At 36.9% G+C, this 18,176-nt stretch overlaps 3 protein-coding genes and 1 pseudogene across 4 annotated transcripts; 1 reads left to right on the forward strand and 3 right to left on the reverse strand.

Moving 5' to 3' along the window:
* Positions 4,626–6,421, reverse strand: LOC104760479 (uncharacterized protein At4g15970-like). Its single transcript, XM_010483399.1, has 3 exons — positions 6,101–6,421; positions 5,644–6,021; positions 4,626–5,272 (listed from the first exon to the last, which is right to left on the reverse strand). Exons 1-3 carry the CDS (start codon positions 6,362–6,364, stop codon positions 4,793–4,795), a joined length of 1,122 nt encoding a protein of 373 aa, XP_010481701.1. The 5' UTR covers positions 6,365–6,421; the 3' UTR covers positions 4,626–4,792.
* Positions 7,766–8,555, forward strand: LOC109130461 (annotated as a pseudogene).
* LOC104760477 lies at positions 8,788–11,123 on the reverse strand. 2 transcript variants are annotated; one of them, XM_010483397.1, is made up of 3 exons: positions 9,981–11,123; positions 9,271–9,362; positions 8,788–9,136 (listed from the first exon to the last, which is right to left on the reverse strand). In XM_010483397.1, the coding sequence occupies exon 1, from the start codon at positions 11,010–11,012 to the stop codon at positions 10,047–10,049; it is 966 nt and encodes a 321-aa protein (XP_010481699.1). In that variant the 5' UTR covers positions 11,013–11,123; the 3' UTR covers positions 8,788–9,136; positions 9,271–9,362; positions 9,981–10,046. The 2 variants fall into 2 exon arrangements, with proteins under 2 accessions (XP_010481699.1, XP_010481700.1); XM_010483398.1 differs by having other exon boundaries at positions 8,788–9,154.
* LOC104763120 (ATP-dependent DNA helicase PIF1-like) lies at positions 15,299–16,788 on the reverse strand. Its single transcript, XM_010486536.1, has 3 exons — positions 16,350–16,788; positions 16,089–16,290; positions 15,299–15,803 (listed from the first exon to the last, which is right to left on the reverse strand). Exons 1-3 carry the CDS (start codon positions 16,786–16,788, stop codon positions 15,299–15,301), a joined length of 1,146 nt encoding a protein of 381 aa, XP_010484838.1.

Below are 18,176 nucleotides of genomic sequence, written 5' to 3' on the forward strand. Positions count from 1 at the left end.
TCAGATGCTGGTCCGAGCAGGTCGTCCATGCGCATAACCGAGCTCTCTGATGAGCGAATCCCAGCACCTGCTGAAGCCGGTGACAACCCTGGCTACACATTGGCAATTATGGAGGCTGCTACAACCTCCTTCTTCACCAACCCAAGAGGTACCACATTCATCCAACCTTTGTAAATAACATTGCATTTAGTTTTATTTCATTTTGTGTGATTCTTGGGGTTCTTTTTCAGACTTTTATTTACACAGAGACTGTGTAATTTAAGTTTGGGGGAGGGTCCTAGAATGTATATAACATTGTGTTTTATTTTCTTATTTCAAATTTTTGCATACTAGTTTTATTCATTTGAGTCTGAAACTATTTGCATAAAAACCCCTAAAAAGTTTAAAAATTTGAAAAAAAAAAAAAAAAGTGTTCGTGTAGTTGCATTTTCATATTAGGATTGAGTCTAGATTGCTTCATATAGGATTGGTGCATATGCATTTTTCATTCTAATGTCAAACCTTAGGATTGAAGCTATAGCCCTTAATCATAGTTCATTGTTGCTAGATCAATCTTTGGAAAAAATGAAAAATCTTTGTTTAAAACCTTGCATCTTTGGAAAGCTTCCTCCACTTGTTTGAACATTGAACCATCTCTATATTATTGGACTTAACATGAACTTAAATTGTCTTGCTTATGGAATTTGAATACTTGCTCATGGTAACTCTAAAATTGGGTTAGCACTCTATTTTTACCAATCTTTTCGTTTAACCCGATTCATTTTTCCCTACCCTTGATCCCAAGCCTTTCTTTCAAACCTTGTTGTGAATTGTTGAGTGAGGGCTTTTCATTGTGCTATAGGTTGTGAAACCTTGAGAGTATTGAGAACGACAAAGAACTAGCTCTTGTTTTAGGTAAGTTTATAATCATTTAGACTAGCTAGTAGGATCGGTTTTGAAAGATAGGTGGTTAGCATGGTTATTTGGGATTGGGTTGAAGAATAAAAAAGAATTTAAAGAAGGAAATCCCTAAGGTTCGATTCAAGTAGCTCTAAGTCATAAAAGGTTATGAGTCCCATTTTAGAACCGCACCCTCCTACTTCCTTGCTAGAGGACTAGCAAGATTTAAGTTTGGGGGTCTGATTACTGTTTAATTTACATGTTTTAAGCATTCATTTTTGTCCATGTTTTGCATTGTTTTTACCCTAACCTTAGCATTTTTAGGTCATTTACTGTAGGAATCCGCATTTAGGCCATTTAGGGTGTTCCATTCTTGCATTTGCATATTTTGGATGAAAACAGGTGCTTAAGAGCCGAAAATAAAGAGAAACAAGGACAAATCCGAGCATGTACCTGAAGGAGCTATGGAGCAGGAAGAACAGTCCGAACACCAACCCGATCGAAGAGGATCTAAGAACAGTCCGAACACCAACCCGATCGAAGAGCAACCCAAGCTCATCCTCGTGCACCCCATTGAGCAGACTCTCGGGCATGACTGGGAAGCTAGGGTTAATGGGTTTCCATATATAAACTCCCCCTCTTCTTCCTCTCGCCCTAGCACGCCGCAGACCCTCAAACCAGAGAGCGAGAGCTTCTGAGAGAGATCTTGAGCGACTCAAACATTTTTCTATCTTTGTTAGGATTTATTTTACTTCTTTTTGTTATTCTTTTAGATTTCTACTCTGTACTCTTCTCTTCTATTTTATATTTTAATACAATGCAATTTTCGTTCATCTATGTCTTTATGTTTCCTGCAATGAGATCTGAGTAGTGAAGTAAGGTTTCTAAGGATGGGATAGACGATTTTGTGTTCTTGATCGGTTAGGATGTCTTAACTTGGTTGTCTATGTTTTATAAATTCCCTTCTAGATTGGTGTTCTTAATGCTATCAATAGACCGAGAGGTTGAGATTAGATCTAAGGCGTTTTACCACCGGGAGGTGTAGATGAAATGCTTGAATCGATCAATGCTAGAGATTTACTCACTTAGCCTAAGAGATTAGATGAGTAAGTGGTTTATTGACAATAATGAATCGGTTTGTATTGCTTGCTTGGTCATGTTTCTCCAACGAGAGTTGGGTAGGGAAGTGATTAAGGTTGATTGTTTCTATCAAGTGAGTGTTTTAACAAGGTTTTAGAGATTCATTGTCTAGGGAATATTTGCTTAAGGCATGCAAGACATCTGTATCGGTGGAACACTTAGGAGTCGATTACTCCATCCTAAGGAGCTTTCGCATTTAGATTGTTTACATTTTTTTTCATCACTCGATCCTTTACCCGAACAGGTACATGATCACCTGCTTCGAGTAGATCTTCGAGCTGTTCTTGCTCGTCTTGCTTACTCGACCACCCCACCCAATCCTGTACTCGAATGCTTGCATTAAGTGCTTAGGTCGTGTGGTTCTTATTTATTTGCTTTCTTTTATTTATTTTAGGATTGTAGATCAAACCCATTTAGTTCTGATCATATCTCATATGCTAGCATAACAAACATTTGGATTGATAACCCTTTGTACTACAACTGCATAGGGAATTGATACCCTGGGTGAAAATCATGTTATCAGTACTGTAGGAATAGACACCCTCTGTGTGGAATGACCCCTGGATACCGGCTCAATTCCAGAGACCAGCTTTATGTAAGGGTCCTTTTAAGGACCCCAATCTCAATTTGGCTCACTTAATCGATCGTTGAACAAATATTTGGCAACTGGATATGCTCAACGAGTTTTTTTTATCCTCTGGATGTTGCATTGATAAGGGCAATACCTTTAGGAAGCAACCAAAATGCAGACCATTAAGGTTGGCATTTTATAAAAGCTAGAAAATATACTGTTAAGTTTAGCTACCATTTGGCTCGTCACGAAGTACCGGGAAATTTTCAAGCTCATGGTTGTGGCCTAGAGATTACCCCCTCCTGGCCAGTGTTAGGCGGGTTTGTTGTCCACCAAAAATTCAACATTTTATGTGGCAGGTTTTAACGGGGTGTATTTCAGTTTCAGAAAATTTGGGACGGCGGGGTATTGCCTGCGTCTGGATTGTGTACGGTGTGGTGCTGAGGAGGAAACGGTAAATCATGCCATATTTGTTTGTCCACCGGCAGACAGGTTTGGACCTTAGCAAATGTACCGGTGGGGGCCATCTCTTTTCCCTCGGAGTATGTGTATGCGAATGTGAATCATTTTTTGGGAAAAAATAATCTTGCGTCTCAGGTTTTAATGTTTTCGTGGCTTATGTGGTATATATGGAAAGCAAGAAATGCACGAGTTTATGAAAATATTGCTGAGTACCCCGAGGAGATTATCTTGGTGGCGGAGGGTGAAGCTTTGTCATGGTAGCAGGCTCTAGTGGAGAGTGATAATATGGATTCGACCACTACCACTCTTGTTACAGAGCCCCAGCAGAGGGTGGTCGTTGCTAATCTTCCTGAGCTTTTTATGGGTCATCTCTGCTTCGTAGATGGATCTTGGAAAGCGGGTGATCCGTGCGAGATGGGTTTGTTAATCGTTTCCGGACGCGCCGATGAATAGAGGAGCCACTAATTTCCGACGAAGTCTCTCCCCCCTACATGCTGAAGTAGTAACTTTTATCTGGGCGATGCGGTGCATGATCGGCCATGACTTTAGAGATGTGGCGTTCTTTACAGACTGTTCAGTCTTGGTGAAGATAGTGTCTTCTCCTTCGGCCTAACCAGCTTTCTCGGCGTACCTTGACGACATCAAGATTAACAAGGGAAAATTTTCAGCTTTCTTTTTATATTTTATCACTAGAAACACAAATGTAAATGCGGATTCCCTAATATGCCAAGCACATAGTTATCCGCATCATGTTTTATATGTAAACAATTTCCCATCCAATTGGCTCTTTTGAACTAATCTTTTATTGACAAAAAAAAATATATAGTTAAAAATCAGATTTTTGTATGTGAAAAGTTTTTTAAAAAAGTTACATTAGAAGTTATTTGAATAGTTATGATAAAGAGAAAAAAAAATATAATAAAAATGAATAAAAAATGAATAATATAAAGAGAGAGAGTTATGAGAGACAAAATTGATACCCAGCCCACAGATATAGAGACACAGAGATAGTAAAAAAGCAAAGAGATGAAAGAATAAAAAAAAAAAACCTATTCCACATTCTCTTTATTACATACAGTAAAATATGGCTATTTTTCATATTACAAATAGTGAATGTATTATAATTCTTATTAAATCTTGAAAACATACTAAATCACAAACTCACCCTATTGTTTAATAAATATATCATTATATCGAACCCTCGACATTTTCATGTTATGCAATGTCTTTGTGTTTGATCAAAAAAAAAAAAAGAAGCAATGTCTATGTATGCTTTAGCTACGCAATAATATCAGAGAATAAATCGATTATGAAAGCTTCCAAAATGATATAATTGTCGTCTACAGTCTGGAAATAGGTCGAACTGATGGATTTTTTAAAACCGGTTTATTACGGAATTAGATGGGAAACGTTGATAATTACCGTTGATGGGGTCATAACTCAAAATTCAAATATATTTGTGGGGATACAACTTGTTTATTTATTTAATTTTGTGTGTAGCCAGAGCAAGAGCTCAATTTTTTTTTTTTTGTAATTTTCTGACTAAATAAAATTAGCTGTTAGTTTGCACAAATATTATTATTCAGATATAGATTTATAAAGTTCAAACTACATATTGTACATATAACATAATCTTATATGTCCGTGCATGACATTGGTTACCCATCTAGTATAACCTTATTTGAAGAAATTAAAGATACTTGTATGGTTTGCTGTTCAAGACATGTAGATTCACCACCTCTAATAGCCACACCTTGGTGGAATATTCCATTTAGTCTCGGTCACAGTTTTATTCACCAACAAATACTGCTTCCAATCTTCAAGAGCCGCTTTAAGATTCTTCACTTTGTTGTCCAAACCAATACAACAATTTGCATGCATAGTGTTAACAACGTTGATGTCTCGGCTAGGCTCACAAAACCCGCCGAAGTAAACCGTATCCAGAAACCTTATCGTGATCCCGAGTTCCGTGACGAACGGGTCGTTCTTGATGGAATTGAAAACATCTTGGTCATGTCTTTTCGGGAATCTCTTGCTCGAGTCGCACCAATAGTTGTAGAAATTTCGGGTTTTGTTATTGGCCTTGACATATGTGAATCCGGAATTTACGTGGTTGCTTTTATCAGAAGGTTTTCCGTTGTAGTCATCACATGATATTTGGAAATCCGCGTTGGAAAAGAACCGAGGGAATGGATCACGGAGCCATAAAATGTCAGCATCCTATATTTATATGCAATTAAGAACATATCAAAATAACATATCTGAAAAACAAAAAAATAAGTTGATTGGTTCTATTTATTTAGTAACCTCAAATCAAACAAACTAAAAACCAAAAACCAAACTTAACGAATCTAAAAAAAAATCTGAAATCTCAACTACAAGTTCTTAACCAGGTTATAAATTTATAAGCTACTAGAAAAATGAAAAAAAAGTATATTAAAACAAAGAATTCAAGCCATAAAAGGTATGCGTAGCTTCATTTTCAAGCCTTTGGGCATTTGGTCTTCAACTCTATAAAGTCTTTAAAATAATTTTTTTCACTATTCGGTTTCCATTGGTTTAGACATTTAACTTATTATGATATGACGTACCGTGAAGAGGAAATTATAGCCTAAACTGAGAACTTCTTTTAGGAGATCCATTCGTCGCCAAATGAGCTTCAAGTAACCGGGAGACATGAACCGGTTTTTTCCCGCGAGCTCTTCAGAATCAGTGGCGTTGATCAAGTAGCAATGAGAATGAACCAGCATACACCGGTCATATGCCTTGCTATCTAGGCAAACCGCAATCACATGCTTCAGTAACCTCTCGGTCCCTAGTCCTGTCTGAAAACTCTCTAAAAACAAATCAAACGTAGAGTTTGGAGCTGTCCATGCATTGTTCAACGCTGTTATAATCACCGTGTTGTCCTCCATAGCAGCGTTCATCAGTACTCTCTCTAGCTCTGAAACCGGTTTTGTATGTTGTATCTATATATAACAATACCAAGTCAATATAACAAGGATCCACATGAGTGTATCTTTTGGTGAATATGATTGAGACAGTTACCGGCTTTAAGGAAGTTTGGTTTTGTGAGTACCAACTGGTTTTCCATTGAGGCAACATCACTTGTAAAGGCTTATCCACAGATTTATAGACCAAAAGACAAGAAAGTGCCACGGTTGTGAACAACAACACGACTCTCAGCACATCTCTCTGACCGGTGGAACTGTCAGATCCAATAGACCGTGACTTGGCTCTTCCAACGGTGTTACTAGGGCCAGCCAGTTCGTAGCCGGAAAAAGAAGAAGAGTCGGTGTTCAAGCTCTTCATGGTTTTGTCTGGTTGATTCTTTGACAATAACACCTCCTATTTATTTCTCTCTTAAACTATATATATAGCATTGATTATGTATACGACAAAAAAAGATAAATCGATTAGAATGCTTATGTTCGTAATCGTACTTTAGCACATAAGATAAGACCCAAGTTTTGGGGGTCGACATCAAGCACCCAAAACTGAACCAGGGATTTACTGTTTAAGGTTTATTCCGGTTATATCCTGGTTCCGCTGTGTCTTGAATGAAAAAACCTCTAAAAAAATTACATAGTTGTAAAAAAGAAAAAAAGTCAATGGCATTGAGATTCAACAAGTACCTTTAAACAAACAATTAATCAATATTAGTTAAGAAATGCGAGTACTTTACTTGTAAAGTGATCGATTGACGAAGAAGAACCTAGTAAATAAAATTATATTGACTCTTCCTTAGTAATCGGATTATGATCATGTGCTTTACACATTATTTTGATTTTTTTTACCAGTCTACTAGTCTAGTTTGACTTAATTAAACGTTAGAAGATCTTGGAAATAATAATTTTCGGTGTTCTAAATTTTTAGATGTGTTAGAAAATTTAAACCTAGCTAGAAACACTACGTACGTAATGTTACAAAACTACTAAAATTATAGCATGTTAACGTTTTACGTTTATTTTGTGAAAACTTATTTGTTGCTGTATGTGCATGCAGCCCCTGTTAAATGAGATTTTACCCTGGCCGGTGCGATGCTAAACACGCAGGATTAAGAAGTACGTTAAAGGCCCTGTATATCCTATGTTCATGACAGTAGATACCTCCAACGGAGTTGCTCTTACAACTTTTGACACCGGAAAAAAATAAATAGTAATAATTAGTTATTAACCATATTTGAAAACAAAACGTTTTAAAAAGATTTAAAAAAATCTTTATCCAAAAAAAATATATATCAAAAATACAAAAATACAAAAAGGAAAGAAAAAAAAGTTTCGGAATAACATAATTAATTAGGGCTTTCTTTTGCGTTTACATGATACCATCACAAATTCACGAGTCATTCTTCTTAATCAGCGCTCTGCTTCGTAAGTTTCGTGACTTGTCCGACGGCTTGCATATGCAGATTCTCTTGCTTGTCTCCACAAAAGATGCAGTGACCACCACGGTTTTGTCAAAACGTTGGGGTTTAATATGGACCATGATATTAGGGATACAATATCCCACATTGGGTAGGATCTTAAGTGGTATAAAAATACGCGTATTTCCACTCATTGCCAATTGAATAGAAGCCCTCAATCTAATATGGTATCAGAGTCCGCACATGTTCAACCCAATCCACAATCGGCCCAACCCAATAGTTGGCCCGCCGATTCATGTCCGAACAGAGATTGATGCTTAGAAGAACCATCATCTGGAGGGGCGTATTAGAGATACAATATCCCACATTGGAAGGTGAGTAGGATCTTAAGTGGTATATATAAGATATGGGCCTCTCCACTAATTACCCATTGGTTTTGAGTTTGAAGCCCACAATCTAATACATAATGTCTATACTTGAGTACAAAGAAAGGAAAGATAATGATAGAAGCAAAAAGAGTTTGGTGGTTTCTTGACCAGTCATTGCAACTCCACAGGGCACCTGTATTAGACAGCTTGTGTATCAAACTCGGTTCACACTTTCCTGTTCATGTTGATGTTGCAAAATGGGTTGCAAAGGCTGTTGATCGTTTTGTGCGTAACCTAAAATTTGAGCTTCTCTAATCCGCAAATCCAATCAGGTTGCCTAAGAGCCTTTACACATGCGGAACGCTAGTGAAACTGAATCTCTCCCACAAGGTTCTCATATATTCTCCTACTTCTACCGCTCGCCTACCATCCCTTAAAAAGCTCTACCTAATCAATGTGGTCTATAAAGACGAGGCTTCTCTCGTTAGGTTCTTATCAAGCTGCACTGTTCTTGAGAAAGAAGATGACAATATCACGCATTTTTTCGTGATAGTGCCTTCTTTGCGGGACTTATCGTATCATGATTATGATTATAGTTATGTAGGAAACAGGGCTAGGCTCTTGGTTGATCAAGAATATGCCTTGTCTTGATAGTGCAGATCTATGTGTTGATACCTACGCAGTTGACAATTTGGTAAGATCTATATCAGCGGTTTTGTCTCTTAACTTGTTTTTGGCTGATGAAATGTTAGACAATGATAGTAGATGAATTATCAAACTGAGAAGCAAAAATTTAAAATCTATATGCCGTTAGATGTACCTTCAATCCTGAAGAGAGACAAAAGGTGATAGAGGAATTGGAGTCGATGCCTAGGGTTTCTAAGTCATGTCAGCTTCTTCTCAAATGAAAATTGTACTGTTTCTCATATGTTATTCCTATTACCATGTTGCCACATACATCAAGTCTCTGCATTCGAGTTTATCTACTTACTAGAGCTTGCTACTCTCTGAAAGTGATTAAGATGTCTCACATATGACCACACTACAAAGTTCACAATAATGATACAACAAAGACACCCATAAATTTTAAACGAAAGCTCTTAAGATGCATAATACTAAAATACTAAGTAATACTACATGATACAGAGTATGTGCTCACTCATGCAATACTGATAGGATGTTCCAATATGATTTGTTCTGATCGATTATTAGCTTTGCCTCTTTCCATTCACCTTTCAATGTAGCTTGATACAGAGGAACACAAAAATTCAGATATTCATCTCTTTCACGGGTTAAAACTTGACCTGGTAATGAGGTGCTCGCTCCTGCAAATGTGACTCCAGAGATGATCTGGCAGGTTTTATTATACTAAAAAGTCAAAAAATTATTCACCAAAAATCATAAGTTTTGAACTGGCCAAGTTAGAGCTTTCTATTCTTCAGATCTTAGAGAAAAGATAATAAGTCTTAAGGCTCATTGGTTACCTTCAAGGACTGTCTCTGGTGTGGCATAGGCATAGTCTTCTTCACTTCTGACATTGTAAAAACGAAGAAGGGATCTGTATCCTCCATTCTTGCTAAACAAACAATTAACCAATTAAGTCAACAAGAGGGAGCTTGAGAGAGTGAGATGCCCGTTACAAATTGTGATACACAGCTAGCAACTGTACCAAATTAATGATCAAATATCATAAAAGAAAATTCCCTTCGACAACTTGAGACACGGTAGGTGTTGAAATATAGTACTAGTACATCTCTAGAAAGAGCAGATGGAATTGAATATGCAAGATCAAAGGTCTAAATTATGAATCCAAGTGGATAGATGGATTACATAGATCGTAAAACACTCAAAGATGACATAACAAAGAAATCAGAAGCCAGGGTAAAAGGACTCAAAGGATGGTATTCAAATTCAAATATCAGTCTGTGTGAAGAATAACTAACCTAACTTTAGATGACAAGAATAACTAAACCACAATTTCTCCTGACAAGGTAGAGTTGAGGCAAGACTAAGTAACAGAGATCAGAAATTGTCTAATAACAATTTTCTTCCATTAATCTTTCAAAATTTGAACGAAACACTATGAAAATTACAAGGAACAGAACATCTGCAATTATCAGACTATTCCCAAGTTAAATTTAGGTATGCAAAAGCTAAACAAACACTATAGAAAATTACAAACATTACAACTTACAATGACAAACCGCAAAAACTGTTTCTTTATCTTCTTTTTCTTCATCATCATCCGATCCATTATCGATCAAATATCAAAGTTCTCCATCTGAATGCTGCTTTTTAAAGGAACATAGTCACCAAGATACCCACCGAGATGATCATGCAACGCGGATTTATCAATCTCCTGATGATGGAAACTCTTGCAAACATAGTAAAACACACTCTGCACAAGCAAACCCACAAGATTCACAATCACTAGTATCCCAACCAAGAAACCTCCAACCACAATCTTTGTAAACAACCCAAAATCATCTCCTCCATGAACCACAACAGCACCGAAAACACCAGCGGTGACACCACAAAGAGCAAGATACACAAAAACCATAGTACACGCCATACTAGTCCTTCCTTTAAGCAACTCATAGCTCTTCCTCATGGCAGCAATCCCATAAATAGGCTCAAGAACAGAGACAACACTAGCTAAATGCCACCACGCAGTCATATAAACATGAACACCCAAAAAAAGAACAAAGATCACAACCATCGAGAACACAGCGAGGATCACGCTCTGTAAATCGATGGCCACGATCAAAACCACGAGGAACAACAAGAAAACAGAGTTGTACACAAGCATCAAGAGAGAAACCCAAAGGAAGGTAATGAACAAACGCTTCAGAACCAGAGGAATCGCGTGCAATGTTGACGAGAAAGAAACAGGCTTTCCCGTGTAAAGAGACGCAACGGTGAAGACGACGGCTGCCGTGGAGAGGAGAGAGAAGGCGAAGAGGAAGATGACGTAGATGAATTGGTAAATGAGGAGAAGGGTCCATTCGTGATTGGTTTGGGATTGATCTTGCGGAGGAATTGAATCGAGCTGAGCTAAGATTGGTTGGGTAAAGAGAGAATGAGCGAGGATTGCGAAGGAGAGAGGAAAAATTAGGGTTAGGGTTATGAGGTAGAAGGTTTTTGGGGAAAATTTGGGGATCGTGGTGGATTCACGTAATATACCTTGAATGTTGAGGAATTGAAGCTCTTCTGCAACGAGATCCATGGATGAAATTAGGGTTTGTATAGAGAGAGATTGGGGAAGATTGTTAAAGGCGGTGACTTTTTTGAAGATGTGATGAAAAAAAAAAAAGTTTCAGAGAGAGAGAAAGGACAAGAAAAGAGAAAAGAGGTCACTTCATGGTTTTAAAAAAGTTTCAACAAAAATAAAATATATTTATTTCTAAAATTAGAATGAAAACACGATTAGAATAAAAATCTAAAATCACGAACTTTCAAATTGTGGTTATTTTAATGATTAATTTTGTAAGAGGCCATTTTAAACAGGAATTTCTGTTGACTTACTGTTTAAATCATCAAATTCTGTTAACCACGACAAATTGGACATGTCATTAAATCCCTAAACGGAGCAATTAGTCGGCGTTAAGGGATCATTAATCCCTCTCCGTTAGTGTCAAAACGACACCGTTTGAACCCGAGAGAACAGAACAAAATTAGGAAGAAAATTCTCGAAATCGAAATCCCAAATTCTCGTCAAACCCTAGAAATCGATTTCTCAGTCCAAATGCCGAAAGTGAGAAATAAAGGTGTGATATCGTTTATTGGAACTCCACCTCCACCAAAAGATGAATCACTGAGTCTAATTGTGTTTGATCGAAACCCATTAGATGAAGAGGGTCGAGTTGAAGATTGAGCTCCACCTCCACCGCAAGACGTTGCAGTTTCTAATGTCGGAGATGGAGGTGGAGATGGAGGTGGTGTATCTGAATCTGTTGTTGGAGCTAAAGGAAAGAGAGGTAAAGGTGTAGCTTCAGGTCGGCGTCGAAAACGTGAAAAAAGAAGTGATGGATGTGATGAAGAAGACGAAGTCGAGCCTACGGTGGAGCATGACAATGAAGATGATTGCGCCGTGTATGGAGATGAGGATTGCAATGATGTTGATGATGCAGTAGATGGTAGAGATAAAGAAGCTAATGTCGAAGAAGCGGCTATTGAAGAAGTTGCTAACTTAAACATTGAAGATGATTTCCCAGAGATGGTTAAAACAGAGGAAGCTGGTTCCGATTCTGACAGTGGTGATGATATATGGGACGACGAGAAGATACCCGATCCTTTGTCGTCAGACGAAGAAGATGAGATTGAAGAAGAAGTCAAAGACGAGGCAGCTCCTAAAGATTGGTCTGATCTAGAGACTTTGCTAGCGGTGGAGAAAACATACAACTCTCCCGAAGAATTCAAGCTTGCCGTGTTGATGTACTCTTTGAAGACAAGGTACGACATTAAACTCTATAGGTCTAATGCTTTCTTGGTTGGTGCAAAGTGTTGCTATGTTGATGAGGATGGTGTTAAATGTCCTTGGAGAGTTTATTGCTCATATGAGAAGAGGAAGCATAAGATGCAAATTAGAGTTTATGTGAAAGAGCATATATGTGTTAGGTCAGAGTATACAAAAATGTTGAAGAGGTCTTCTATAGCATTTTTGTTTGAGGAAAGGTTGAGAATAAATCCAAAGCTTACAAAATATGAGATGGATGATGAAATTAAGAGGGAGTATAACTTAGAAGTAACTCCAGATCAGTGTGCAAAGGCCAAGACCAAAGTGATGAGTGCAAGAAAAGCTAGTCATGATTCACATTTTGCAAGAATATGGGATTATCAAGCAGAGGTATGGAATCATAACCAAGGCTCAGAATTTGAGATTGAGACAGTTCCTGGGACGGTAATTGGAAGCAAACATAGGTTTTTCGGTTGTATATCTGTTTTAAAGCTCAAAAGGATACATGGAAAAAAAACTTGTAGACCTATCATAGGTATAGATGGAGCTTTTTTAAAATGGGATATAAAAGGGCATGTTCTAGATGCAGTTGGAAGGGATGGGGACAATAGGATTGTGCCTCTTGCTTGGGCAGTTGTAGAAATAGAAAACGATGATAACTGGGACTGGTTTTTTAGACATCTCGCAACAAGTTTGGGGCTGGTTACAATGACACCTCTAGCTCTCATTTTAGATAAACAATCGGTATATATCCCATATTTTTGTTTTTGTTCTTCTGGTTGTCTCGGGTTACAATACGAGACTTACTCTTGTGTTAATTTGATTTTTTTTGCAGGGTTTAGTTAAAGCAATCAGTAACATCCTTCCACAGGCTGAACATCGACAATGTGCAAAACACATAATGGATAATTGGAAGCGAGACAGCCACGACCAAGAACTACAACACATTTTTTGGTGGATAGCACGGAGCTACACCACAAGGCAGTTCAATGACAATATGGCAGAACTCAAGCAGTACAATCCTCAAGCATACACCACTCTACAACTTACAAATCCAAAAACCTGGTCAAGAGATTTTTTCAAGATTGGGACTTGCTGCAATGACAATCTTAACAATCTCAGTGAGTCATTCAATATGACTATTAGACAAGCCAGGAGAAAGCTTTTGCTGGATTTGCTTGAGGACATAAGAAGACAATGCATGGTCAGAAATGCAAAGAGGTTTATCATACCAAGAAGATGTCAAGGGAAAAAAGGATCATGACGTGTTCTAACTGTCATCAAGAAGGCCACAACAAGAAAGCTTGCAAAAATCCCACTGCCGTTAGTGTGCCAAAGAGACCAAGAGGAAGACCACGAAAATATCAGGTTTGTAGCTTACAAATATATGTTTATTTTGTCAAGTTTTTAGCATAGCTTACAAGTTTTTTTGGTTTTGACATAAACTTGAATTAGGTACCGCAACCACAAGGATCACAAGCTCATCAAGTACCACAAGTATCTCAACCTTTTCAAGTACCACAAGGAGAAGGAGCTCATGAAGGACAACAAGGATCTCAACCTCATCAAGTACCGGTTGGATCTCAATCTTCTCAAGTACCACAAGGATCAAGAGCATACGTCTTAAGAGCACATGCGTCAAGAGCACACGTGCAAGGACCACAACCGCAAGGACCACAACCGCAAGGATCACAAGGAGAAGGATCACAAGGGCAAGGACTTGGTAGATTTGCATCATGGTTTGAGTGTTCCAGTTAGTTTTTTGTTTTGTCTTCTCACAAGGGCAATGACTAAAGTAGGAACCTATCTACGTTGTCAAGGATTTGTTTTGTTTTGTTGTCAAGTTTTTTGGTTTGTTGTCAAAACAAGTTCTATTTATGAATTGGTTTTAAAGTCACATTACCATGGCAATCTTTTTTTTGAAATTGTGAAGCTGTATCGAATAGTTTAATTTAGAGGTTTTGTTGGATTATAAAAGATAAATTTGAATCAAATTTCCATTTGTTATTAACAAATAGCTTAAATTTTGTTGTTTATATCATGGATTTCAAGAAAACCGTAGCGGATACCAAATGTTATATGACAATCATACGAACGGTATAACTTCTACAATTCAAAACATTGACAACATTATCATTAAGCCAGAGTATGAATAAATTTCTAAGGTAGATCCATGTAGGTTTGCTACCGTGTTTTCAGGTATAGAGTTTTGTCTAATCCCGATTAATAGAAGGATTTGTAATAGATAAGTTGTCGATTCTATTTTTTATGACCAACTTAAGTGACTGAGTCAATATGAAACTGTGGTGATTTTTTCATGTAGCGGAGACAACATCTGTCGAATACTCGTTCTATATGCCAATCATATCACGGTATAGCTTTCATTATGTAATTAGCACTTCAAGATTAAAATAAATCTTATGTGGTGTTACTGATTTTTTGTTGTGTTTCTAATTTAGGGGAATCATTGATTGTTACAGAGATAAATTACAATCAGATAAGTACTTTGTACATTGCTAATTTCTCCCTCTCCCCACCCCCCAAATGTAATTGATTTTGTCTATTGAAATACTAACTGCCTGCTATATCCTTTGTAGGTGACCTGTTTGACATCACATAATTTAGTTGAGCAAAATTTTGGGAGGATTCATCATGATTGACAAAATTCGTTCCGACCGTGTGTTTTTGAAAGGTTAGTTTTCTAGAACAATTGCTTATGCATTATAATATACATGTCCCATTTATTTCTCATGAATGAAAATATGAAAAACTTTATTATGATAAGATTTGATTCCAGAATGTAAATCCAACATAAACAATAAAAAATTGGAGACGTTTTTAAGCAGTTTCATAATGTCAATCTTCTGGTAAACCCGTAGCCAAAAAAAACAGCCTTTTATGAGTCGTAGAGCATGATGGATTGTAACTCCTAAAATCTTTATACTTTGTTGGTCCCTTCAAAAATTTACATTATATATGGAGGTTATATAGAGATATTTTCCAAATATTTTTCTTGTGAATATTTTTAATAAATATTGAGAACTCACCATCCATCATTATTCCCAAAGATTCTGAAATATTTCCTTGAAGACAACATTCATTGTTTGCGTCTTGGGCTCCCCTTCTTTATCCACTATAAAAACTCTTAAACCCTTCTTAGATGTGACCTTTAACAACGCTACGTATAGCTGTCCATGAGAAAATACAGGTCGAGGAAGAAACAATCCAACTTCTTCTAGTGATTGTCCTTGACTCTTGTTGATAGTCATTGCAAAAGCCACAACCAATGGAAATTCACTTCTCCTCATCCTGAAAGGCAACTTAGTGTCCGATGGTTTTATCATGACCTTTGGAATCAAAACTTTGTCTCCAACTCTATCCCCTATAATAACGCAAGCTTCTAGAACATTGTTCCCCATCTGAGTAATCTTCAATCTAGTATTGTTGCATAAACCACCTTTAGGATCAATAATCCTCAATAACATAACATGAGCACCTATCTTGAGCTGTAGCATATGGTTTGGCAATCCAGATAGTCTGATACTATTCAAAAACTCAGAACTGAATACCGGATTGTTTAAAGATTCAACATCCTGAGGGTCATACTATCCGCACTTAAGTAGATCATTTCTTCTCCTGTATAGACATAAATATAATACATATTCAATATGTAAGATATGTCAAAGAAAGTAAAATAATGAAGTGTTTAATATATACTAACCTTCGAGCTTTTCAAGTAGTCTTTCATTTATAGTGTGAGCATCGCTATTTGTTGGACATAAGATAGTTCTGCTTTGAAAAAATTTAGGATCTTTTTCCTCCTGCAACTTTTCCAAATTTCCATACACGGCTCTACTTATAGCATCGATAGGATCATCAACATTTTTGATTACAAATTCATCTGGAATATCAATTAGAGCTTCCCCATCATTTGGCTCAGCAATTTTCCCATCACCAACAGCTAATATCCAATCAGAAAACTCCTTGATACTTTCTGCTTCCCTCTCCGACATTACATTTGACGCATGTTCTTTGTCAACGTTAGAACCTTGCAATGTTCCCAGAGATAGGATGAATTTAAAGACGCTAGAACAATCTGAGCCCTACCAGCACCGTTGATAACTGGGAGAACTTGTCTGAAATCACCTCCAAAGACAACAACCTTTCCACCAAATGGCTTATTATCTTTGTTTCTCATATTATTTGACAAACTTCTATCCAAATTCTCAAAACAATATCTGCTCATCATGGGTGCTTCATCCCATATGATAAGAGAAGTTTCTTTCAACATGTTAGCAAGATCTGAATTAGGATTGATATTACACATTATAAAATCATCAGGGTTAATAGGGATACAGAACCTTGAATGTCCAGTCCTCCCACCTTCCAACAACAAAGAAGCAATATCGCTTGATGCTACATTAACTGCTATCAATCCCCTATATCTAACAACAGCAGACAAAGTTTTCCACATAATTGTTTTTCCTGTTCCACCAAATCCGTATACAAAAAACACTCCTCCATTGTCTTTCAGGACAGCCCCCATGATATCATCATATATTGCTCTTTGTTCTCATGTCATCTTATTTATCTTCTCATCATGTTTCTCTTTCAAATAATCACGATTGTAGTTCTTCTCTTCTGTAATGAGACGGTTGGAATGATCAACATCTATTCCAGTTGGCTTAGACATCTCGTCAAATGATTTTAGAGTTCCACCATTGCTTAACATGACTTCTTCAATCTCATGGAGAGTATAATTTTTCTTCTCATCATCTGTTAAATTCAATTCTGCACATAATAATTAGATATCAGTCACATAACTGTATTACAAAAACAAAAACGTTCGTAACTGTCTTTTTTTAAAAATAAAAAACTGTAAGATATTTAGAAGAAATCAAAACTGGATTATTGTATTCTTCTCTTTTCTTATACTCAATGTCTTCTGATAATAACTCCCAAGTTTATCCCACACATGTTCTGGTCTTGATAAACAACCATCTAACAACATCATAGAGAATATATTGCGCAATTGAGGTCCAAAAAACCATTGACTTGCTTTAATAATACTATCTATATAGGCCTGATCATCTTCCAAAATACCACGCGCCCAACATGCTTTTTTGTATGTGTCATACACAACACCTCTATAAGTTCTAATATCTTCATCACTTTTAGGACCAATGACTATACCAAGAAGGATTCTCATATAATATTCTGCTTCCATCTTATGTGGAACATAATTAATCATTCCTATAGAAAAACCTCTCCCCCTAAGCTTCCATAGTTTTTTTTCATCCCAAGTGAAATATTTAGGAATTTCAGCATAAATGAACTGCCTAGCAAATTCACAAACCTGATTCAATTTGAGGTAGGCCATGAACATAGAATCTACATTAGCTCTTCTTTCCAAAACATCTTCAACAGTATCATTGCCTTTGTAAAAAACTGGTTGCTTTCCTGGTTGATGGAATGGAAGTTTCATTACTGGTATACTTCTATACTGTATTTGAAATTTAAAAAGCCTCCAAGCAGCTTCAGGAGCTGAAACATATCTACAGAAAATGAAATCAAATATCAGTTTTATACAACACAATATCTAAATAGTGAAGTATAAGAATTTAATAGTGAAGTCTAAACAAAAAAACACCTGCAATCAAACCAGTTATTTTCTTCATCTTCTTTTTCTCTTCGGGGTTCATAAAGGACGAATCATCAACGTTTCCTACTTCCTTTGTGTTGGTACCACTATCGGCGACACCATTAACATCTGTAGTAGTTTTCTTTGTAGGCTCTATCACAAAAGCTACACGATCTTGTCCCTTGTTAATATACTTAAATAAGTACTTGATAGAACCAGATTGGTTGCACCACTCTACATTTATGTGAGCCCGATAGCGCAATGATAGGAGTCGATTGTAAGGGACGACATAT

The sequence above is a fragment of the Camelina sativa genome, chromosome 18 (assembly GCF_000633955.1).
Source record: "Camelina sativa cultivar DH55 chromosome 18, Cs, whole genome shotgun sequence".
Taxonomy (NCBI): Eukaryota; Viridiplantae; Streptophyta; class Magnoliopsida; order Brassicales; family Brassicaceae; genus Camelina; species Camelina sativa.

What these genes read in the sequence shown, in the direction of transcription:
- LOC104760479 (XM_010483399.1), bottom strand. Translation starts at nt 6,364, where the DNA reads ATGAAGAGCTTGAACACCGACTCTTCTTCTTTTTCCGGCTACGAACTG. An exon ending in ACCAAACTTCCTTAAAGCCG is followed by an intron (nt 6,022 to 6,100) that starts GTAACTGTCTCA and finishes TGTTATATATAG; the next exon opens with ATACAACATACAAAACCGGT. An exon ending in GCTATAATTTCCTCTTCACG is followed by an intron (nt 5,273 to 5,643) that starts GTACGTCATATC and finishes ATATAAATATAG; the next exon opens with GATGCTGACATTTTATGGCT.
- LOC104760477 (XM_010483397.1), bottom strand. Translation starts at nt 11,012, where the DNA reads ATGGATCTCGTTGCAGAAGAGCTTCAATTCCTCAACATTCAAGGTATA.
- LOC104763120 (XM_010486536.1), bottom strand. Translation starts at nt 16,788, where the DNA reads ATGGGGGCTGTCCTGAAAGACAATGGAGGAGTGTTTTTTGTATACGGA. An exon ending in CCCAGTTATCAACGGTGCTG is followed by an intron (nt 16,291 to 16,349) that starts GTAGGGCTCAGA and finishes GAACATTGCAAG; the next exon opens with GTTCTAACGTTGACAAAGAA. An exon ending in GATGCTATAAGTAGAGCCGT is followed by an intron (nt 15,804 to 16,088) that starts GTATGGAAATTT and finishes TCCGGTATTCAG; the next exon opens with TTCTGAGTTTTTGAATAGTA.